General features: G+C 35.8%; 1 protein-coding gene across 2 annotated transcripts in view; it reads left to right on the forward strand.

Moving 5' to 3' along the window:
- The first annotated feature begins 3,682 nt into the window (after positions 1-3,682).
- LOC115216277 (carbohydrate sulfotransferase 10-like) overlaps positions 3,683-26,353 on the forward strand; it is a 167,590-nt gene continuing 144,919 nt past the window's right edge. Inside the window, exons 1-2 of one of the 2 annotated variants that reach the window (XM_036511735.1) lie at positions 3,683-4,108; positions 22,589-22,644. In XM_036511735.1, the coding sequence (XP_036367628.1) occupies positions 4,009-4,108; positions 22,589-22,644 (156 nt within the window). In that variant the 5' untranslated portion in view covers positions 3,683-4,008. The remainder of the gene's footprint in view (positions 4,109-22,588; positions 22,645-26,353) is intronic. The other variant, XM_029785486.2, reaches the window with a different exon arrangement.

Here is a 26,353-nt window from a genome sequence, read left to right on the forward strand (position 1 = left end):
TGAGGAAGCAACAATTTTCAAAAGCAGGCAGAACGCAGCAATGAAAATTCAACAATTCAACAATTTAAACAATTCAACGAATCTTGGTTCTCCCGCGCGGGAAGACCTACCACAAACATAAAATAAAAGTGTGTAACAGTAACAGTGTGTAACAGTGTGTAACAATTGAACTTACGTCAAAGAAACTACTACCAATACCCTTCCATAGTGAAGTAGATAGTCCACAGTTCAGTTGGTAAAGACTTCAGTTATCCATCGAGGTTTACAATAACAGGACTCACATGGAGCGTACACACTTTCTACTCAAAAACAGACGTTTCTGCCAGCTCGCCGCCTTGTCAATATGTATATAATGAGGAATAGTATTACCCAAATAAATATTTGGATACGGTTATCTGGAATAGCCTTTCGCAGAATTAACATGTTCACACAGAACGTGATCAGTATTCCAGATTGTCTATTCGCACAACCATGATAAGAAATCCAAGTTGAGCAAGATTTTAAAACGCACAAAGGTGTGACGATTGTTAAAAGAGAAGAATAGTAGTCTTAAAAACGTGTAGTGCTATTTTTCCTAGAAAAGAACTCAAATAGAAGGAATTCTTCCATTGTGAAATTTAGCGTTGCAAATTATGCTTTATTAGACATATTTCAGAAGCTTAAAATGAACATAAAGTTTCTGCAATGGAAGAATGTAAGCAATTTCACTCTGAAGGTAGATCGAAGCATTTCTTAACAAAACACTTTTATGGAAACAGTACAAAATGACGATCATAATCGAGTATTCGGTGGTATAGAAAAGTATTTCCGCAAATAATTTCTGCCAGACATGGACATTTGCAAATTGGATCGCGACCAAAATTACTTCTTTGTTGGAAAGGAACAGATGAAGAAAATTACTTTGAAGTTTCAAGAATTTACTAAGCTATTTATTTGAGTGGAATCTAAATTTTTACAAGAAACGAACTTATTTTTTCTATGAATGTGGAATCATAATTTCCAATACTAGATGAATTTTCAATGGTAGCACTTCTTTTCTCTTCCCTGTATCTATGTGAATCTGTATTTTAAGCTTCCACGGTAGAAAGCAAAAACAAAATCCTGTATACTTTTAAGAACGTAGAATTCCCTAATGAACATTATTGACAATTTGTCAGCTCTTATGTACATGAGTTATGTATTGTACTGAAACAATCTTATTTACTCTTAATAAAGTTTTATCTACTTTGTTTTATATATTCTGAGCGTTAGTTTACCATTTATATTTTTGTTTAGAAGAACTGCTTATACGTTGTGTACTATAGTTTCTTATTTATGATAACGAAAGTGAGTTCCGAAAAAGTTCATGTGGTAAAAAGGACTCACAAAAGAAGATACATTGTCTCACACAATCAAAATCCACGACACCAAAACGATTCATTTACAACCGGAAAGTAAACAATACAACTCACAATACCTGAATGAATTTACCCACTATCATGAATTGTAAGATTTTTTCCAGTATTGCAACATCTACAAGCTGGCCAACAGAAAATCAAAGAATATTTTCGGGTCACTGAAGGACTCAGTCCGCGCCTTCTCACCTCATGCGAGGAGATTTGTAACTAAATCCCGAAGAATAATCCAACATACTACAACTATTTCCGAATAACAAAATCGCAGATTCCTTGCTCATTTTGACTCCATTTCTTAACTTCTTGTGCACATGCAGCGACAGATATCCCACATACACTAGACACACACACACAAACAAGCATAAGACAGCTCCCAAAACTTTTCTTTCTCACCTTTCTCATTGTCTCTTGACAAGACGCAAGAGTGGCTGTGTGGTAAGTAGCAACCACATGGCTCCGGGTTCAGTCCCACTGCGTGGCATTTTGGGCAAGTGTCTTCTACTATAGCCTCGGGTCGACCAAAGCCTTGTGAGTAGATTTGGCAGACAGAAACTGAAAGAAGCCCGTCGTATATATATATATATATATGTATATATGCATGTGTGTGTGTGTGTGTGTTGCGCGTCTGTGTTTGTCTCCGCCCCTGCCTCACCAAAATTGATTGACAACCGATGCTGATGTGTTTACGTCCCCGTAACTTAGTGGTTCGGCAAAAGAGACCGATAGAATAAATACTAGGCTTACAAAGAATAAGTCCTGGGGTCGATTTGCTCGACTAAAGTGGTGCTCCAGCATGGCCGCAGTCAAATGACTGAAACAAGTAAAGAGAGAGTAAAGAGTATTATCCCATTAAATAACCTATTTCAAATTAGTTTCTCTCCTTCAAATTTTTTTTCCTAAAGGAATTTTCCCAGTACTAAGAATACACTCAACCGTGTCATTTGTTTTCACACTGAAAACGCTTCTAACCTCCTCAGCGTGAGGAAACCTTGCAGATAACCACCTTTTTCATGTCAGAATTTCTTTTTTCCTTTCTCATTGTGCTCCTTTATAATTACGGCAGAGCCAGATCTGTCAACAACTTCCTTTCACCAAGGTACACAATCAGTGGTCTCTTGTTCCTTTTTACTTAAGTCAAGTTAATGTTATTTAACTTCATAGCAAAGCAAGGACTACAATTCTATGTTTCCCATTTTGTGCCTCCATTTAACTCACTTCTCACGGTGACAAATGTATTACAAGACCACTCTACTGTAGACTTTCTTTGACTAATTCTAGTGGTGGTAACATTCAATGATCTTAGATAATTTCCCCATCATATTCTGCCTTATCTTCATTGAAGTTCCACGATAAAAGTATCTAAGGACTAGGGAGAAGATATTCAACCCAATCGTGGGCCTACTACCCACTAAACGCCTTTGAAATTGGTGTTGCTTCCCCATATCACTAGCACCATATAGATAACATTTGAGCTCACTCTATTCTGGGCTAAGTTGAGTTAATTAGCTGTCTTTTTATAATTGTAAAAGTCATGTTTCGTCAGAGCCATGGTGTTTGAAAACTAAAAAGGAAATAGAATCTTAATTCAATTGCTGAGACAATTATAAATCATAAAAAAGTTACGTTTATGTTTCTAAATGATAACTTGAACGAATTAGTCGAAGGTCACTATTTCCACTGTCAAAATATCGAGAGAAGCTCTTGCAACAAAACCATACCATAGCATCGAAAGTCAAAATCAAGACAGATACAACCGTTAGTAAAAAAAAAAAAAGCAAGCGTACTTTGGGTTCCGAAATAATTACAGACCTTCTGTGTAGATCTATGAAAGACATGCACTCAGCGAGGGAATGATAAGACGTTAACTATACAGGATCATTATTTAAGAAGAGTGTTCGATTCAGGTGATATTCTCACATATTATTAGTTTTCATATCGATTAATTGTATGTTTGCTTAAAAAGACGCTGTACACACCTTTAGAACTTTAAAAGTAATAGTAAATCTGATTAAAAATATGCATATCTGCAGTTTAAGTTTACGTATGCTTTATGATATCGTCGTAATAATCAATTGCTGTAGCAGAAAAGGAAGAATAAGATGTTAGAAAATTATTTAAAAAGAAAACAAAAACGGCAAAGAAACTATTAACTGCACTTTGTTTTGTATTTAACGTCGACATAAAATTGCTAATAGTTTAAAGGGTGTCATATGCACTATACTATATAAATGTTCCTATATGTCTGTACGTTTAAGAGAAATAAATTAAAATATAAATAAATAAGCAAGAGCAAATTGCTCTCGGAAATTACGATAGGCCCTCGGGAGTAAAAGGTAGAGTTCACATGGAACCAGCAGTAGAGTGTTAGCTCACAAGTTGAGCACAATTATCCATAAAGGTTACACCTTAGCTGATATCAGTGGCTTGCTGCTGCACGTCTGACAGAAGATACAAAAAAGAAAACACAACACAATACATAGGAGAAAAAGTTTACATATACATATATATGTCGTGTCAAATGTCTGTTTGCACCAAAAATACTGAGAGGAAAAGTTAATCGTTCTTGTCCTGTGTAGCTTCAAAGGACATCGTATTATCCAGTAGGAATTACACTATGGTTCTTCGGTTTGGACAAATTCTACGCTTCATCGGATTGAAACGATTGATTATCACACTATTGCTTATTATGTCTTTATATGGCCTAAGTATTGCCGGTAAGATTTGGTTTCCACTTTATAAATCCAACATTATATGGATCATACTTACAGCTATTTTGTTCTTTGATCTTTGATCTTGTTTATAAAATTATTTTCTCTATGTTTATTTTAAACAGTGACATTGATTAAGCCTAATGTTGCTTGACTAATCATGCGATTCAATTCTGATATTTCATGAAATAAAATATAATAATTTTAAATATTTTTCAAGAATAACGATTTAATTTTAACATATTAGATGAGTAACACAAAACAGGAATACCTTATCATCAAATTTTCTTCGTAGCAGGAAAAGAAAACTTAGCTTAAAATGTTGTGTGAGTAGAGAATTTTTCATATACTTTGTAAAACTCCATTCCAAAATTACTACTGACCAAGCTAAGTATTTAATATTGTTGCATTCAATATTATCTGAGATTATAAAATTGTATATTCCGAATATTATATCAACTCTAAAGTAGACTATGTTTGCAAATAAATTTATTTTGTTAGAATACATAATGCAAAAACATTGAATTGATGAGCTACAAATATTCTTACACTAATATAAGTAATATTTTTGTTTTGAAAATATCTTTATAATACACGATTACAAATGTTATCAAATTTGAGAATGTTTCTATGCTTTAAATTAACCTTAGCAGTATGTAACAGTAATTAACATTAGTTAACATAAGCAATACAACACACTAACCTTATGCGACTGTCTTATATAGCTTTTTTGCTGTCTATTCTTTTTCTTATTTCATTTATCCTGCTTCACAGTAACTTGACGTTATATTAAATGCACACCTTGCTTTGCATCTGTTTTATAATATCTGACCAATTCAATACATTTGAAAACTATACGTATCGATTATTGATAATGTATCCTCTGGTTTTGGCTGAATTGCCCCCTATTATCTATTTGGAATTTATCGCTTGTAAGAAATTTTCTGAACAATAAAAAATGGTAGATTTGCTCTATATCTGATAATAGAGGATAATTAAGGACCAAAGAACTGGGATATGTAGAAAGAACTATAAATTGAAGCAATTGCTTTACAGCAGAGTTAATGATACAATTTTTTAAATGATACATTAGCAATATAGACACACGCCCATGCACCAGACTAATATTAACAGGTTTATATGCATACACGCACAAATGCGTTCATGTGTATGTGTGTGTCTGAGAGAGATAGGGAGTGTTTATTTGTGTGTATGTAGGCGCATTCTGGTTGGGTAGTTAAATTCGTTTCGCAGCCACGAGGTCCTGCGATCGATCCTACTATGTGGATTCTTGGGTAAATGTAGTTTTCTATAGCTTCGTGTCGACTTCTAAATTGTGGTTAGACGGAAACTGTTTAGATCATCGTCATACAGACTGTATCTGTAACTCAAAATGTACAACCTTGTCACACATTCCGTCACGGTGATTCTGCCTTAGAATTATGTAAAAGGCGGCAAGCTGGCAGAAACGTTAGCACGCCGGGCGAAATGCTTAGCGGTATTTCGTCTACCGTTACGTTCTGAGTTCAAATTCCGCCGAGGTCGACTTTGCCTTTCATCCTGTCGGAGTCGACAAATTAAGTACCAGTACGCACTGGGGTCGATATAATCGACTTAAACCCGTTTCTGTCCTTGTTTGTCCTCTCTGTGTTTAGCCCCTTGTGGGTAGTAAAGAAATAGATTCTGCTTTAGAATTATGTAAAAGGCGGCGAGCTGGCAGAGACGTTAGCATGCCGGGCGAAATGCTTTGTGGTATTTCGTCCGCCGCTGCGTTCTGAGTTCAAATTCCGCCGAGGTTGACTTTTCTTTTCATCCTTTCGGGGTCGATAAATTAAGTATCAGTTACGCACTAGGGTCGTTGTAATCGACTTAATCCGTTTGTCTGTCCTTGTTTGTCCCCTCTATGTTTAGCCCCTTGTGGGCAATAAATAAATAAGAATTATGCTAATGGTGTACCTTTCTTTTAAATGTTCTGCCATTTACACATTAATTCAGGATCAGGTAATTCAGTTGATTGAACATCTAATTCATCATCGTCGAATGACGGAAACCCACCGTGACCACATGTGTGTGCGCGCGCGCGCGCGCGTGTGTGTGTATTTGTGTGCGGGGGAGCAAATGTTATCTTTCCAATTTCGTTTTCTTTTCCTGTCTAGTTTCCACTCCTAGACTTCTTGAGTGTTCCTTGTTTTGTTGTACTTGATTGTTTGTTTCAGTCTTTACTTTTATTTGTGTTTGTTTTGACCCAACCTCTCTTCAAAGTTAACCCTTCCCTTTTTGTTATGTAACCATTTTCATGTCTCACGAACGTACTACATTTTTAGTTTATTCAAATTTTCTTCCAAATTTAAAACCAAAACCAGAAACCTAATGATAAATTTTTTGCGATTCTCAAAGAGAAGAGAGAATTTCAGAAAATTAAGAATAAATTTTGTAGTTAATTTTCGTATGTTAAAGAAACTGACCAGAATTTTCAATAAAATATTTTAAATACCTTATACTCAAATAACGAAGATCAATTTACGAAGCCATTAACTTTGAAATAGAACTATAAATGCTTGATATCACGTTCTCATAATTACTGTCACGTCTTTAGTTATTCATTTTCTTTGGCATTCATGAAACATTCACAATTGTAAATTTATCAAAATCAAAGTTCAAAGTTTCGCTCTGAAAAAAAAAACACATTTAATGAATACAAGTAATATATCATCAAAAATGTATGTAAACACATTTTCACATATTTTGCTAATACTGTTCTAAGTTCAACAAATCTCGCCATCAATGAGGTGGGGGGTGGGTTTTATATTGAATCCTTCTAGAGTCGATAAAGCAGGTACTAGATAAAGTAATTATCGACTTTTTCAACCCTTTAGCGAAAAGAGAGTTTCGTGTGTGTGTGTGTGACAAAACTGCTATATTTCTTAGAACTCGTTATGTATTCAAACTGCTTGTCCCTAGGGGACACTTTAAAAATTACTCCCAAACCTATTTCCGTTTGTCACCATCTGGTGTCCAGGTCATTTCAGTCTTAGCGTTCCTAGTGGTCGACAAGCAAAATGTATAGTCCTCCAAACGAAACATATAGCATTAGGATGTTTGCTACGCAGAAGAATTTCTTCATTTATGAATCTGTCTCACCATATTACGTTGGGAATTTTCCGTCGGTATCGTTCGTGGAACGGGTCAAGCTTCTTTGTAATCTTTGCTAGCATTTTCCACGTTTTGCTATTATACAAAACTGTTTGCTTCTATAAAATACCACACCTTTTCAAATTACAACGTTTGTCTGGCTATAGAGTTTGAGGTAAGATAATAGTTCGTAACAGAGGTATAAGACATCGTTCCCTAGCTCATGACTATTACTTTATTTTATTCACCCCGAGATATGAAGGGCAAAGTTAACCCTTAGCAGTATTTTAATTCAGAACGTAAAGCACTGTAAGACAGTTTGTCCGAAGCATTTTTTATTTTGTCAATAATAAAAGAAAATTCATAACACAAATTAAAGACAAATATGGAACTTATTTCCTTGACCCCCAAAAGGCAGAAAGATAAAGTCGACCTCGGTGGAATTTGGACTCAGAGCATAAAGCTGGACGAAAGGCATTTTCCCCGGCGTGCTAACGATTCTGCCAGTTCATCATCTTGAATTTCTTTTTTTCTGCCCACGCATATTTTTAACTTTGGAATTCACTTCAGTATTCTTTCTCTCTCCGTCATTCTAGTCTTATCAATATAAATGTCTAGACTACAATGTTTTTACTAAATTAGTAATTAGTAGCAAAAGATCAGGAAATGTCTAAGCAGTTATTTTCACACATTGCCTCGAAATCTGAAAAATATAAGCGCGGTCACCGTTTGATAATTATTCCAATAACTTCAAAGAAATTTGGCAGTTGAAAAAGCTTGTAGCAGATAATGTTGTGAACGACTTGGACAACTTGAACGGAAATGTGGGTAAAACAGGAATGAAAGTGATATGGTCTGTAGCATTGGCAATATTTCAGTAAATACAGCAAATATGGACAACAACACATATTTGCATTGCAGTAGGAGATCCAATTTTTAGTGCAACAATTCTGCCAGTAGTTCTGTATGACGGGGAAAAGTGGAAAATTGGTCAAGAACCTCGACACATTTCATGAACTATACCTGCAAAAGATCCGAAAATTATCTGAGGAAACAGAATCACAAATCAAAAGATTCTTCTGTGAATTAAACCCCATCTGCTGCAAACCAACAAGATGCTGTAGCTGGTTCGTCTAGCTAGTGGATTATATTTTCTGCCTACTTATCTCTCGTCATGCAAAAACTGTAATGAACTGAGTACATTCAGAAAGAAAACAGAAAATGGGCAGCCCAAAAGCAATTGAGGCCGAAAACTCCAGAAAAATCCCAAACGCATAAGAACCAATTGGACAGGTAGATTGACCACGCTGGTTGATTGCTACTTTATGTGTCTCACAGTAAATGTTGACTTTAGGCAAAGACTCTTAAAGATATTAAGAAATAATGATAATTTGTCATTGATGATGCAACATATATTATACGTAAATTAGCGGGGTTTACCAGTGGGGTTTACTGACCTCTGCAAAGTTATGCAATAACTCGGTGTGCTGAGTCTTTGCCCTCAGAAAGGAAGATAATTCTAATTTTCATAAAAAAATACATTTTAAAATAATTAGTAAATTCTGTTACGTTAATTTCTACGCATTTTTAAAGATAAAATGCCCATGACAAATTGCAAAAAGCTTTAGCCAACAAAAAGAGAGGGGGAGAGAGAAAGAGACAGAGAGAGAAAGAGAGAGAGTATGTATGTGTGTGTACTTATGTGTATGTGTTGCTGTGTGTGTGTGTGCTTATGTGTGTATGTTGTTCCGTGTATGTGTGTGTGTGTGTGTGTGTCCCCAATCCGATGGATTATTGAACAAGTGGTCGATGATTACATTTTTTAATGGTGCTGTATGTGCCCCTGGTTAATAAAGCTTTCAACAGTAGGCTGCACGTATCTCTTATATATACCGTAATTTATATAATTTACTGGTGCAAACAACGGTGGTGGTAAAGAATGACAAGTGAATCGCTGACTTGCAATGCCGGTGTCATTCCTGCCACAGGAATAAAATTACTTGTGATAGAGCAATGTTTTATGCAGATAAATGTGTCTGCAATCAGCTTAAAGCGACAGGAACTAGAATTAAACACTTATCCAATTTCTTGTAAATCAGAAAGCAATAAAAGCATAATAAGAATGATTCTAGAGGTCACTTTACAGTATGAACCAGTTGAAGTAATATATTCTACAACAAACGCTAATATATTCCATAGCCTACATACGTCTCCGGCTCTAGGTTGACCTACTAAAATGCAAGTCGAACTCATCATCTGGGTCAGTTTCAACCGTAGGTTAATACTTCCCTTTCCTGGTAAAGCACCACAAATCTCTGAAGGTGGATTTTTTTTCTGTGTGTGTGTGTGGAGTTGGTGGGAGATTACGATAATTACATGTAATATAGCTCGGTGGATGTTTAGGAGCGTTAGATTACGGGGTTTCTCAATGTAAGGCACGTAATTATGATAAAATGTCAAACTCATTCCCCAATAAATGGCATACAGTGGATTAATTTGAAATGAATTCTACAATGATCAGTGATTTACAAATAACTGGAAATACAAAATACATTTGTCGTAATGTTTTTCTTCAAGACTTTCTATATATTTTGTTTCTCCACTAGACTTTACCTCCTCATTACTACTACTGCATTTCCGTTCTTATTATTTTGTTTTTGGATTTGGTTTGCAAGATTCTTTATATGAGTTTGTGTGTTGAAGCATATTCTGTTGTGTCTGGGGAGAGTCATTTTCTTTTTGTGCCTTATAATGTAACACACTCACTATTCAAAAGGTTGCAAGACGCAACGAAAATTTTAGGAAAATAAAAATAAGAAATATGTGGAAATTTTACCGGTGAGTGTGTTACATTATAAGGCACAAAAAGAAAATGACTCTCCCCAGACACAACAGTTCTTATTATTCATTTACTTAAAAAAAAGGCGAACGGGCAGAATCGTTAGCACGCCGGACCAAAGGCTTAGCAGCATTGCTTCCGGCTTTATGTTCTGTGTCCTAATTCCCTTGAGGTCAATTTTCATCCTTTTGAAGATCGCTGAAATAAGTTCCAGTCAATCGCTGAGGTGATGTAATCGACTAGCTCCTGTCTCACAATACTACAGCACTTTGTGCCTATAGTTAGAAGAATAGATTATCTGTCTATAGAATAGAGTTGTGGATTGGAGTAACGGGTCAGCGTTCGGCCGAAATACCTTGTGCATTTAGTTTTACTTTGCAGATCTGACTACTATTGATTTTGCCGTTCATTTCTCTGCAGTTGATATGAATGCCCGATATTGTTGTACATCTTATTTGTGATGGTGGTGGCAGGATCTATAGGTCTTTCTTCGTCGAACGAACCTATGATGGAAGTCATTGTGGGTATGAGCAACTCGTCCCTTACTTTCAGTATAATTTAATCTCAGAATACATTATTTCGATTGAGTTCCCAGTTGTTGTTTTTTTTTTGTTTTTTATCAAAGATTTTAAAGATTGATTTGTGAGAGATTTATTTGCTATTTCTAGCTTGTTGAGTAAGCGTATAGAGGACCTCTAGTCGGCTTCCTTGTGAAGATGCAGACATAAACCATCAGCTCAGATATAAAAACATCATATTCATCACACATGTGTTAACATATCTCTTTGAAATATATTTAAATTTATGCTCAGTAGTTTAGCTGATAAATCGACACCAGAACTTCTACGAATTTCATTTGTGTGAGAAAAATAGTGATGTAATCAAGAGACGAAAAATCATCTGTTCTATTGATAACATTACTGAATTCAGAAATTATTGAAGGCTTTATGAGTTTACAATAATATTGAAGGCTTTATGAGTTTACAAAGTGCTGTAGTATTGTGAGACAGGAGCTAGTCGATTACATCACCCCAGCGATTGACTGGAACTTATTTCATCGATCTACAAAAGGATGAAAATCAAAAATTGACCTCGAGGGAATTAGGACACAGAACATAAAGCCGGAAGTAATGCTGTTAAGCCTTTGATCCGGCGTGCTAACGATTCTGCCCGTTCGCCTTTGGGAATAGTTTTTTCAATAATACGTGGTAAACTTTTCCTACTTTATTGTGCACATCTATCTACCTGTCTATCTGCTTGTCTGTCTCCATGTATGTGTGTGTGTGTTACCTCACACACATATATTCATTGTAAACTCTCTCTCTCTCTCTCTCTCACACTCTTTGTATATATATATATATATATATATATATACACATATATTCAGTAAAAGCAATTAAGATTCAAGTGAGTTCTATTGAATTCACTTGAATGCGGTACTTCACTTAGATGCACCAGAAAACTATATGGTATTAACCATACAATAATGTGGTGTGATTATAAACAAGAAAAAAGCAACAAGAATGGATTAGTTTTTCAGTACAATTGTTTCATACGAAGACAAGCTTTATTAAAAGCTGCAAATATTGCAGCAAATACAAGTGTCCCGTACTCATCAGCCAAAACACATATGAGTTCTCCAAGCATCTTAGTGGGTGAAGCTACACTCATGAAGTATCGGAGATAGTTCTATAAAAAGCAAATTTAGATTGTAAGTAGACTTCCAGAGTTCTCTAATGATGATGTACAGTCTTATAACAGGCTTTAAAAAAGCTTGTTAGATTCACAGAAAAGGTGAATCCATCCATAATGTAGGTGCAAATTACCGGAGCTTATTTGCAGCTTTTAATAAAGCTTGTCTTCGTATGAAACAATTGTACTGAAAAACTAATCCATTCTTGTTGCTTTTTTCTTGTATATACACATATACATACATATATATATATGTACATATATATATATATATATATATATATATATATATATAATATATATATATATATGTGTATGTATATATATTATATATATATATATATATATATATATATATATATATATATATATATATAGCTGAAAAGGCATTATTCTGTTTGTATTGTATCGTTTTCGTACTCTATACGTATTGTTATTGCTTCAGAATATTGTACAGCCGTAAGGCATTTTCTTTTTCGACCTGCTGCTGACCCAACCAGACACTTTGTATTCCGTCCGTCAAGGACTTTTTCCACTTCTTTGCGCTACCTCACTGCCTTGATAACCGAAAAGGCCTTTTCTGTTTGTTCTGTATCGTTTTAGCACTCTATACGTATAGTTATTGCCTTTGCTTATTGCACAGCTGTAAGGCATTTTCTGTAATGTATAACGTTATTTTGTCCTGTCCTCGCATTCATCCGCCACTATTTTCCTGTGGCTCTATGCTCTGGCGCTCCCATTTGATAACAGTGGTCTTGGTTTAAATAGCGCGAAGCCACTATTTTCCCTTTCTCTGTCTAACTGAATGTATATATATATTGGCCTGCTCGCGTAGCCAACAAGGTGGTGTCATTTGAAGGCTAAAACAATGCGAAGCGCATTGTGACCAGCGATTTGTAGCCTGGTCGGTCACGGTGATCACGGTGATATATATATATAAATATATATATATATATATATATATATATATATATATATACTGTTGTGTCTGGGGACAATCATTCTCTTTTTGTGCTTTATAATCTACCACACTCACCGGTAAAATTTCCACTTATTCCTTTTTTAATGCAAGACGCAACAGAATATGCTTCAACACACGAACTCACATAAATAATCTTGGAAACCAAATACAAAAACGATATGTGTGTGTGTGTGTGCATCGCAACGTGCTGTCGCTAACATAATTTCCTTCTGATCATATCACTGTCAATATCACCAGTTCACTGCAAAAAGTAATGAAGGAAGTTATATGCTTAACTTACGTGTCATAAATTCAAATCTGTCATAAGTGTTGTGACTACATTTGCTCCAACTGTCCTGCAAAAAATAGGTCTCGTTCTTTATCTAATCAAATCTAATCAATACCCATTGGATAAAATTGATTTGCTTTGTTAGCTCACTGCGTTGACAGTAAATAATCCCATTTAAGCACAATAGAAGCCCACATAGTAGATATCTCTCTCCTTGAAATATATATATTACAATCTTTCTTTGAAGTTTATAACTAATTCCGAAATATTAAACTGTTGACACTGTTCCATGCAAATGCATAAAATGAAAAAAAATACTAAAGCAACTAACTCTATCTGCAAATTACTTTACAGATGCCACATCATTTCATCACTTTTTTTTTACCTTGGCTGCGTTAAACGGTAATTTAGAAGAATTTTGATGAATATGTATTAATCGGTTTTGCTGAATATACAGCCCACGACCAAAGATTGAGATAATTACTTGTTTATAGTGACATTTGTGATATATATATATATCAATAATATTTATAGCAGTAATTCTCCTAGTTGCAATTGTAGAGTTATGTCCCACTGTCCGTTATTAGGCCGGTATCTAACCCAAAACGTAATTTATAAATGTACAATCTTAACTATAACTGGTAACTTTATATATAGGATGTTCTGTTTATATGGGAAAAAACGTATTTATAGCCATTTTTCCTCTTTTAGACTCAAACATAAACAAATTCTATGTAATTTTCTCTCTCTATTGTTGAAAATGTTGGTATATAAACAAAATTTATCTTTTTGGTTATAATATCTTTCTTGATAATCCTAAATTTTATCTTTACACAACATAACAATATTGTTGAAAATCAATCACCTATAGTACCCCATGATAAAATTTCCTCTGTATTATTATCATTGGTTTTATTAGCGTCTTGCCCATTTAACTGGTAATAAACATCTTGATTTGAGGTCTTCCACTACCCAACATCCTTATAGTCAGCTACTTTATTCTACTTCAAAATAATCTTGACAAGTTTTACGACCATACCCACTATGTTCTGTCAACTCTGTCCTACCCTTTCCTAACAAACACAATCCTTTAATCTTAGATTTAGTAATTGATAAACAAGACTAATAAGTTAAAACTGAACCAAAATCCGTTACAAGCTATGACCCCAACCAATTTTTTCCCAATGTCTGTTAAGTTCTAAGCTGGAGTGGTGGCAGCATGGTCTTTGTCTGTCTTCTTATTCTATTAGAGCATTTCAAATTATATTAATGTGTCCGACTGATTAAAAATTCTATTTATTTATTTATCCAGCTGAGGATAGCCCTGCATTTAAATTGATGTAATGATTGCATTGTTCAATTAAATGGTACTGAATCACGTCTGGATATCCTGTTGCTTATTTTGATGTGTGTGTGTGTGTGTGTGTGTGTGTGTGTGTGTGTGTGTGTGTGTGTGTGTGTGTGTGTGTGTGTGTGTGCGTGTGTTTGTGTGCGCGTGTGTGTGTGGGAGTGTGTATGTATAAGTAAGATTCAGTTGAATTAGGTACTTAAATTGAGGCATATTATACACCTCGGGATAATATACATACACAACAACAATATTATGTAAATATCAAACTTGGAACATAAAGACCAGCCAGATAATATTACCGCAGTGCATGTAGACAATTAGACCCAGCTGAGATCAATAATAATAATAGTAGTAATATTAATTTATCCCGTAATAACAACTTTAATAATCTTAATGATGTAAATATCAAAGATCCTTGGAACCCTTTAAATAAGGATTTGCTTGTAAATTGTAAATTTAGCAACAATAATTTGTCTACGCGTAGAAATGAGGGTATTACGAATATCCTGGACTTACATCATGCGACACTTAAGCAACATTTAGCTACCTTGTAATTAATTATTCCCCTGAATTTTTCCTTTAAATTGTAAACTCTCTCTCTCTCTCTCTCTCTCTCTCTCTCTCTCTCTCTCTCTCTCTCTCTCTCTCTTTGCCTGTGTATTATGTTCGTTCTATTCCCATACAATGATTTCTAGTCACAGTTTAGAGCCCTGCTCCATTAACCCTTATACCGTTATCCTTCAAAGTCTTCCTCTATTAATATTATGGTAATTAGTAACGGTTGGTCAGCTTTCTTTCTTTTTTTTCTCCTTATCCTCCCGCCTCTATCCATGAGTTTTATTGTCGGACGAACGGGAACGTGAAACTCTGAGTAACAGTTTGTGTGATAATTCTGCTGCTTTTTAATAAAGCATAAATATATAATATATATATATATATATATATAATATATATATATATATATATATATATATATATATATAATATAATTCGCGACAAAACCACTATTTTAAAACAAACAAGGAAAGACTTAATCAATACATAAAATTATTTATTTTATTTATTTATTTTATTTATTTATTTTATTTATTTTATTTATTTTATTTAATTTATATTAAAATTTTATGTATTGATTAAGTCTTTCCTTGTTTGGTTTTAAAATAGTGGTTTTATCTCGAATTATATTATATAATATTTTACTATAAAATTGGATTTAACCCTAAATCTGATTTTTTCCCTGTAATTTTGGATTCATTCCCTAATATTTATTATTATATATATATATATATATATAACTGAGAATGTGTGTCTGTCTGTCTGTCTGTCTGTGTGTTTCCCTAAAACTTGAGAACTACACAACCAATTTCATTCAAATTTTACACATGCCTTACTTAGGGTCCGGGGAGTGTCATCGGCGAAAAGTTCAACTTTTTGCCTAGGGCGAGCCCATAGCAATATCATATCTTCTCCACTATTTCAGTATTACGTGTTAAAACTGAAACAAAAACATTTCTCTATTTTATGTCAGATACTTTCACTTAAACAATAAAAATAATAATAATAATTGAATTATATGTAGTAAATAATAATTAAAATCAAACTAAAGTATAATATAATCGTAAAATAACAAAAGTAAAAGTAGCAATTGGTATAAAATAGCATCAATGACTTGAACTTGAATAAGTGGTTTCACATGAATGGGAATAAATTAAAAATGAAATTAATGCACAGAAATGGAATAGTCCATTAAATTAAAGAAAAGACAATTGTCTATAAAGTATACAATGTAGGGAAAAAAAGATTTGAACACCTGAACGAAAGCACCATCGAAAAGTGTCTTGGTGCGACTATGAAAGATATCAAGTATCTAACCAGAGGCGGTAAATTCGCCACAATAGAAGCAAGATTCGAGTCAACGGAGTGTGCAAGGGAGTACTCGACTCGAACCTTACAAAGTGGAAATATTCTATTTTTACCTTTATATCTGTGACGTAGGACGTCTCGGATAAAAATTTAAAATGCACCCCCAGAAGTAGAGGTAGGCTGGATTGTAGCCACACTTCTATAAAAGAAGGAGGACAAGATACAATTGATCGAAATTGCAAGAGACGGGCCTACAATTCCAGTCTGTTATATATTTTGCGTATTGTTATTACTAGCGATATCAAGATGTAACTTTGTATTTTGTATTTTATGTGTAGATGTATATATATAGATGTACACATAGATATACACATATATAAATGCACTAGCACTATATTGCTAGTAAAATAATGGTAGTAAAAAAAAAAAATATATATATATATATATATACATACATACATATATATATATATATATATATATATATATATATATATATATATATATACATACATACATACATACATACATACATACATACATACATACATATATATATAAAACTGGGAATGTGTGTCTGTCTGTCTGTCTGTCTGTGTGTTTCCCTAAAACTTGAGAACTACGCAACCAATTTCATTCAAATTTTACACATGCCTTACTTAGGGTCCATGTAGTTTCATGGGCAAAAAAATTGTTCAACTTCTTGCCTAGAGCGAGCCCATAGCAATATCATATCTTCTCCACTATTTCAGTATTACGTGTTAAAACTGAAACAAAAACATTTCTCTATTTTATGTCAGATACTTTCACTTTAACAATAAGAATAATAATAACAATTGAATTATATGTAGTAAGTAATAATTAAAATCAAACTAAAGTATAATATAATCGTAACATAACAAAAGTAAAAATAGCAATTGGTATAAAATTGCATCAATGACTTGAACTTGAATAAGTGGTTTCACATGAATGGGAATAAATTTAAAATAAAATTAGAGTGCAGAAATGGAATAGTCCAGATGGAGCTGTGCACATACCCTTTACCACGGCTTTTACATTAGATTATCTGCTAATTAGCTAGCATTAAGTATCTATATGAAGTTTGGCTGTATGTAATGTCTGTTTTCTCGAACAGCCGCTTCTACAGAGTTCTGCTGCTGGTTTATTTCTTGTACATAAAGGACTATAGCTTCAACTGCGTGCTGCTTTTTGATTCACCGTAAGGTTTTTTGTTATTATTATTACTGTTTAACTATTGTTATCACGTTTGTTGGTTCCTCGTAAGGGAAAAGTTGTTGTGTTGCATTTGTTAAATAATTGTAAACTGTAACGCTCCCCCTTTGGGAGAAGGAGCTTTGGTTATTGTTTAAAAATTGAATTGTGTCCCTGTTTGGGGAAATTGACAATATTTTCACTGTTTATACGGAAACATTTTTGTTAGAATGCCTTCGATAGAAGAAAGCCCAAAAATGAATTTCGCTGCAGCCGTCGGCGGGCGCGAACTCATTGAAATTAAAATGGAAGATATACAAACCTATTTCGGATTGATCACCGACAAAGACGGTGAATCTAGGATAACACCACCAAATGAAATAGAAAATTAAATTAAAGAAAAGACTATTGTCTATTAAGTATACAATGTAGAGAAAAAAAAAGATTTGAACACCTGGAGGAAAGCACCGTCGAAAAGTGTCTTGGTGCGACTATGAAAGATATCTAACCAGAGGCGGTAAATTCGCCACAATAGAAGCAAGGTTCGAGTCAACGGAGCGTGCAAGGGAGTATTTGATTCGAACTTGCAAAGTGGAAATATTTTATTTTTACCTTTATATCTGGGACGTAGGACGTTCCGGATAAAAATTTTAAATGTCCCCCCAGAAGTAGAGGTAGGCTGGATTGTAGCCACACTTCTATACAAGAGGGAGGACAAGATACAATTGATCGAAATTGCAAGAGACGGGCCTACAATTCGAGTCGTTATATATTTTGAGCATTGTTATCACTAGCGATATCAAGATATAACTTTGTATTTTGCATTTTATGTGTAGATGTATATATAGATGTACATGTAATATGTACACACATATATACACATATATACATACACTAGCACTATGACCCGGCAACGACGTGTCATATATATATATATATATATTAAGATTGGCAACTAAGTTCCAACTGTTTTTTTTAATTTTTAATTTTTAAAGGTTTAATACAAAGTAACGCAGGAGTGGCTGTGTGGTAAGTAGCTTGCTAACCAACCACATGGTTCCGGGTTCAGTCCCACTGCGTGGCATCTTGGGCAAGTGTCTCTGCTATAGCTCCGGGCCGACCAATGCCTTGTGAGTAGATTTGGCGGACGGAAACTGAAAGAAGCCTGTCGTATATATATATATATGTATATGTGTGTATGTTTGTGTGTCTGTGTTTGTCCCCCTAGCATTGCTTGACAACCGATGCTGGTGTGTTTACGTTGCCGTCACTTAGCGGTTCGGCAAAAGAGACCGATAGAATAAGTACTGGGCTTACAAAGAATAAGTCCCGGGGTCGCTTTGCTCGACTAAAGGCGGTGCTCCAGCATGGCCGCAGTCAAATGACTGAAACGAGTAAAAGAGTAAGAGTAACTAATTAATCAATAATGTATTCACCCTTGTTGTTTACAACTTCTTCCCAACGTTCAACAAGATTTTCAATACCTCGTTGGTAGAAATCACCCGATTTCGACTTGATAAATTAATCCTACCAAGCTCTCAATTCTGCATCAGTATTGAACGAAAGTCCGCGCATAGCATTTGAAACAGACCGAAAGAGGTGGAAATCCGTTGGTGCCAAACCAGGAGAGTACGGCGGGTGTGGCAGCACTTCCCAGCCATGCGTTTGAATGGCTTCCTTGGTCATATTGGCGATATGAGGGCGGGCGTTGTCATGCACCAGAAGAACTCCGTGCTGCCGATTAGGTTTTTTCCCTTGAATAGCCGTGTTAAGTCGTTCCATCTGTTGAACATAGAGTTCCGCGTTGACCGTTTGGATCCGTTCAAGCAATTCGTAATGGATAATCCTTCCCCAGTCCCACCATACGCACAACATCGTTTTACACGGATGAAGATCTTGTTACACGCGCGGTGTCGCTTGTTTACCGAGGCTAAGCCATTCCTAGCGCTGCTTCATATTGATGTACAGGCACTATCTTTCGTCGCCAGTAACGATTCGGTAAAGGAATCGTTGCTAGTGTCCATGAGTTGAGCGGTGACGAGCAAGCAAGCCAGAGGAGATTGTGGCTCGTTCATTTTTGTTGTTGTCACTTAAAGCATGCGGAACACATGCTCCATACTTCTGAACGTTTCTCATCGAGTGAAGATGCTTCTCTATAGCAGTGTAGGAGCATTCCATTTTCTCTGCCAGTTCCATTGTCGTTTGACGAGAATTTTCGTGCAAAATTTGGTTTAATCGCTCTTCATCGATCTCAACTAGACGGCCAGAAAGAGGTACGTCTTTGAGGTCAAAATTTCCAATTTTGAACTTGGCATACCAATCACGAGCGGTTCTTTCAGCTATGGCACCCTATCCATACACAGCACAAATGTCGCGATCAGCTTTTGTACCCTTCGAACCTTGACTAAAAGCAAAAAGAAAGTGTCGAAAATGCTCGTTTTTCTTAACTTGACATTCAATTTTAATGATCTGAAAATAAACAAAAATTAACTAAAATTAACTAGTGGAGGAGCTGCACTCTGTTGTTAAGTCTCTAACCAAAGTTCAGCATCAAAGACAGGGAATCTATTGCTAAGATACTTAATGGGCTAATCTATAGTTACCTTGATGCTTTGGTGGATGGAGTTAGCTACATTTTAGATGCTCTCCATTGTACTCCTCTCGATTTCTTCGGTACAGTCACATGGCGTTGTCCTAACTAGAGTATTAATGTCGTCTACATACCTTCAGTAAAGCAATATTGTTAGAGATTGTTGAAGCTTTTTGTCCCACCTGATCATGAAGAGGCCGGCCACATCCCCAGCCATTCCAACATCAAATGGCTGCATCTTGAACCTGCTTATATAGTTTCTTGTTAAACTTCACTATGTGGTTCTTTAAGGTGATTTTTCACGCTGGCTCCTATAGCGTGCGCAATAATTCTTTTCACCTGATTGTCGTTCTCAGGGTCTTGGGTGGGCATGACCCAGCCACTTCAGTGCACTGTAGTGCTTTTCTCCACTGCCGAGGTGATGGCAGGTAGTCTTCCCCCTTTCTGATCTGGTAAGGTAGAATCTACTTCGGTCATGGTTGTCTAGGTAGTTACGGTCATAGGTTAGTTTTTAGGAGGAGGCCCAGTTCCTTTGTGTTGACTTCGCGGAAATCTACTTCGCTCTCACAGATAATCTCAATAGATTTCTACACAGTAAAATCTGTGTCTATAGATGGGCAGTGTGAAACCATATCCATGCGACCAACTACACAACCTGCAAGGTCGTTAGAGGGGTTGCACTATTGATTCTACTGAGGTAGTCCTCCTTGCTCACACAGACATTTAGGGACGTTTCATTGAGCGGTCGTAAATCCTGCGAGAGGAAGCATGATAGATTATAGTTGCTGGAGATATTCACCCCGCAAACTGGTCTGGTAGGGGGCCCCATAACAAGGTCTACATAAGGTTTATGGTCCTTCCATAACCCTGTACAGCATAGGAGCGTCGTTATTGAATGCCTGGAAATTTTGTGCGGTCTGTTTTTTGGGTTGGTGTATGTCACACCACATTCCCATGTGCGTGTTGAGAGGTTTTTCTACTTTTTCAAAGCAAATATATGGCTGTAAATCAAATGGCTACGATGTGGCTCTGGGAATAGTGAGTGTGCTTTAGATGTATGCTCTTGTTTATAGTTACCAATATAAAGAAATTATTTCTTGTAACAATAAGGAATACAGAAAGATCTTAAAATGTACACATTAGCTTAGCAACCACTTTAGATATTCCTATATAGATTCATCCATGAAAACTAGATCATCAGCATATAGGAGTTACCATGAACTTCCAGTCTTGAACTCTTCTTTGATGGCTTGTAGGGCTGTGGTGAAGGTGAGAGGACTGAGGACTGAAATATGATGGACTCCTTCCCTCACGTCAAATTCTCTGCAATCGTTGTTGACTCTCACATTACTTACCGTGTATTTCTACTTAGTTTATATAGCTCTTACAATTCATTTGTCTACACCTAGTTTCCTTAGAGATCACCAAATACCTAAACGTGGTACCTTGTCAAATGTGTTTCCCAAATCAACGAATGCCAGCAACAGCGGTTTAACCTTAGCCAAGTATATCTCTTGCAACTGTTTCACAATGAAGATTGCATCCGTGATATTTTTCCGGACACGAAACAAAGCTGCATCTCATCTAGGTCTATTCTGTTATGAGCCAATCATAACGAAAATCATATAAAGACACAATCATATCATATAGTACATTAAATGATAGCAAGATATTGCGCCAAGGCAATTATGATAGGGATGATTGTTCGTTTAGCTGTAATTTGTAACTGTGAGAGCAAAATCCTGTACATTAATTATCCTGTCACACAAATGTAAAACGTGACGATGTTAGTACATGTGAAATTGATTAGGTATGTATTAAGATCAAACATACATCTTAAATGCATTAATACATACGTGAAAAGAAAGCATCACCAGTTTTGAAGAGGTAATTGTACATTGCCGAGAAAGACGCTCTTAGATATCGAATGCAGCCACTGAGGATAAGGGATAAGGAAATGAGAGCCTGATATCCTCATCAGTACAGCCCTGAAGATTTTTCTGAGATATCAGATACAGTCACTGGAAGGGATGTTCCCATCTCTGCATGCTTAAATTAAACGTTCAACTAATTCATAGAGTATTCAGCTAGTTTTATTCTAATTAAGGCTTTAAATACTTTTAGAATACTTCTTATATATGAAAGCGCAGGCTTCCAAATATTTCTGTAATACATCGAAGGTCTTGAATGATGATACGCGAAGAAATTCAGTAAAAAGGCAGAAATGTAGAAAAGGTAGAAAGAGAGTGAGAGTAAAATAATATATGTAATTCTACTTTTGTGTAACCTTTCGTTTTATACAATATATATTCATATATTTTATATATTACTGACATGGAATATTCCCCTCAGTATCTTTTTACATATAAAAGCTAAAAGACTGCAATGTTATCTAAATTTTAATTTAGCGAGACTGGATTAATTTGAAGTAAAATCCTTACCTAACAATATTAAATAGCATCTCGTCTGATGTAATATCCACTTTCTTGATTATTCTATTGTGTTCAGCAAATTTGAACTATCGATCTAAATTCCAATAATTCTTATTTATTTTCAGGGCTTTTAGGCTACCCGCTCACAGTTTTACAGTTGCCCAGCAGATGGTTATCGAAGGTAATTTCTTTTTTTTTCAGCTTTAACTGCATTTCTAATCCATTTACATATTTCTTTACTCCTGTGTTTTAGAAACTACAAGGGCCATGAAGCTTTAAAATATTCAACAATAATAATATTGTCGTGTTTTTTAAATCCCAGATTTGTTTTGAGAGTGCATATCTACGACCGAAGACCAAACCATACATATTAAGACGGAAGAGTGTAGTTTAAGGGATATTTGGCAAGAATTTCTAATAAAATCGTGCAACTACACTGAGGTCCCGTCATTACCTCGAAATATTTGTTGGTTGCGGTGGTAGTGAATTTGTGTAATATGAGATCAGCCCTGATCGAGCTCTACGCAGATAGTCAACCGAAGGACAAGTCGCGTCTCACAGATCCCTGTTCCCAGTTATGTCTTGTTTCCATCAATACTTCGATATGTTATAATAATTATATAGAGAGTGCGATCTGACCATCTTCCTATATTGCACTCTCTCTGCTGACAAGCCAATATTTGTATACTCAGATTTTGATGACAGCAACAACGAAGGAGAGCGGGCCATGTAAACCTGGTCAGAATATTCTTATTCAGCTATTGTTGGTGAGGTGTATCTCAGGATTGCATGAGCAGCCAGTGATGCAATTGACATTATAGTTATACCTGTGTATATGTGGTGTAATGTTTTTCTAAGTGGAAGAGATGGTGTTTTGACATATAATTGTTCTAATTTTCCAAACATTATGTACGACCTGGATTTTCGAAGCTAGTTATTCATGTAATGGGGAATAAAATGGAGCTTGAAGTATGCTACATTGTTCCTTTTGTGGTCCAGGTGGTTCTTCGTTTTTTGTACTTTTCGTTTTGTAATTGGTTTGTAGATGCTGTCAGTGTACAGCTAACGATGCGTAGCGCACAATTTTGTGTTCTTTATATTTACTGTGGATTATTGTGAAGATACAATATTGCTTGTCCCTCATTGTCGATTATGTTATGTGAATTTATGAGTCGTTTTGCTTTCATTATTACGTTTTCTATATAAGGCGGCGAGCTGCTAGAATCGTTAGCTCGCCGGACAAAATGCATAACGACATTCCATCCGTCTTTACGTTCGAGTTCAAAATTCGCTGTGGTCGACTTTTCCTTTTATCCTTTCATGGTCGACAAAATAAATACCAGTTGGATATGGAGTCGATGTAATTGACTAACCCCTTTCCCCTAAAACATTATTGTATCTTGTATCAAAACCTGAAGCAATTATGGTTTCTATAAGTGTTGTTGAAGACGTGATGGCTTCTATGTAACTCTTAACAGTTTTGTTTTCTGAGTGAATGTGAGTGTAATATTTGAGAACCAGGATGGTTGTATTATATTCGATGTAAACTGGCGTTGCTGGTAAGAAAGAAAATAATACATTTGATAGGTACTACATTAAGTCTGTTTTGAGGAACCAAATTTCTATATGATTCGAATATTGTTGGAGTACTCGCGTTGCAGTTTCTAATAATAGTTAAATATAGGCGTAGGAATGGCTGTGTGGTAAGTAGCTTGCTTACGAACTACATGGTTCCAGGTCCAGTCCCACTGCGGGGCACCTTGGGAAAGTGTCTTCTACTATAGCCTCGGGCCGACCAAAGCCTTGTGAGTAGATTTCGTAGACGGAAAGTGAAAGAAGCCCGTCGTGTATATATATATATATATATATATATATATATATATATATACATGTATGTGTGTATATGTTTGTGTATTTGTGTTTGTCCCCTCCCCCCAGCATCGCTTGACAACGGATGCTGGTGTGTTTACGTCCCTGTAACTTAGCGGTTCGGCAAAAAGAGACCGATAGAATAAGTACTAGGCTTACAAAGAATAAGTCCTGGGGTCGACTTGCTCGACTAAAAGCGGTGCTCCGGCATGGCCACTGTCAAATGACTGAAACAAGTAAAAGAGTAAAAGAGAATATGATCGTAATGTTATCTGCCAATAAGGCTGTCTATGTTAAACAGAGGAATGAAGTGGTTTCTTGAAAGAAGGGTAAGAGAACGTTTGTATGTCATACATATTCAGGAAGTGTTGTTCTTTTCTACAACATAAATTTGGCGACCAGCATTTAGTGTTGTTCCTTCAACAGATGCTGAGTATTTTTTATTTAAGCATGCAGCGAAAAATGGAGTCTATGGTTTCTAGAATGGCATGTATTGGGACTCTTTTATCGTTGATGCCGTCATATATTTTCCACGTTGGGTTTGTATGTAGCATGACGGTTGAGAGTATATATAATTTCAATGATAAAGGGAGGGCTGCAACATCCCAGATATTTGTGCGTATGTGTGTGTGTGTGTGTGTGTGTGTGTGTGTGTGTGTGTGTGTGTGCGAGTACGCGTGTGTACGTGTGTGTGTATGTGTGTGTTCGTACGCAAAGAATGCTACAAGTACTTTGGTATTGATGGAAATACATCATACCAAGGTACTTTGAATAAACTTAGAGTGTTCCATGAATATTAAACCAGACTAAGAAACATATGGTAGTCCGAACTCTCCTCTTACAACAAGACAATACCCTGCAATGCCTTTACAGTTCTGATTCCAAAATTTGGGATACTTGACTGGTCTGTTGAAGAAATCCACTCCGTAGATATTAAAACCCGCAAGATTCTAACATTAACTGAAAATATCCACAAAAATAGTGATATCAACAGCTTTACATAATAAGTAATAAAGGAGGAAAAGGCTTGAGATCAGCGTGGACAGCCTTCTAATGTTGCATAGTCTGTCTTAGTCAACACTTGTAAATAACAGCTGCAGTAATTGTAAACAGCAGCAGCTGCAACCGTTCAGGAATTTGGGCCTGGAGATCTCCATTTCCAGCGACTTCGAGGGCCACCACCCAGCAGTGTCGGGCGTCAACGAAGAGCCCTCGACTACAACAAGACAACCAAAGTTTTTTTTTTTCCAAGGTCTGGGGTCACCCGCCCCTAAAACCCTAGACCATCACCTAATCACCATTACCCGCCTTGTTTCTTAACAACAACAACAACAACAACACTAGCATCAGTAACAAACGTAAATGCATTAACTTAATGCTGAAAAGTGAAGAAAACAATATCCTACGTGTTGGAAGTGAGCCACTCAGGAAGTACTCTCTTCCTGATGACCTCCCATACAACCCCAAATCAGCCGGACATGCATACCTCAAAGAAGATCTGAAAGTGAAACACTCAGCATGCCAAAACAAAAGATCATGCATGGGTGTTTCTCGCAGACTTGAAGAAGATAGTAACATTGACATGAAGCGAAGCCTCTCTTGGACTCATGACCGCTGTATTACATCACACTTCGAAGGTTATGCATTTGCAATCCAAAAACAGGAGATTGCTACAAAATGCCTAATCAACAAAAGAGACAGTGAAGCCTTCGTAGTTCCAAGATGCAACCGTCAATGTAGATAATGTCATACTTCTGTTGAAGTCATCACATGGGTGATTAGTAGCTGCCCAAAAATGTCATCAAGATTCTTTAGATGTTTCGATGCATAAACTTGAGTGCGGATCAAATCATCTAAAGAATCCCAGATTGAGAATATGTTCAACCAACTACTACAAATTTACAAACTCCATGAACTTCAACTCAAAAAGTCTTGCCGCTTTGTTACCGACCGGTTATCTCTTATGAACAACTTACAACTCAAATAAAATGCATATGTGCAAGTCCGTATATGAGCATGCA

This window comes from Octopus sinensis, linkage group LG1 (genome assembly GCF_006345805.1).
Source record: "Octopus sinensis linkage group LG1, ASM634580v1, whole genome shotgun sequence".
Classification (NCBI taxonomy): Eukaryota; Metazoa; Mollusca; class Cephalopoda; order Octopoda; family Octopodidae; genus Octopus; species Octopus sinensis.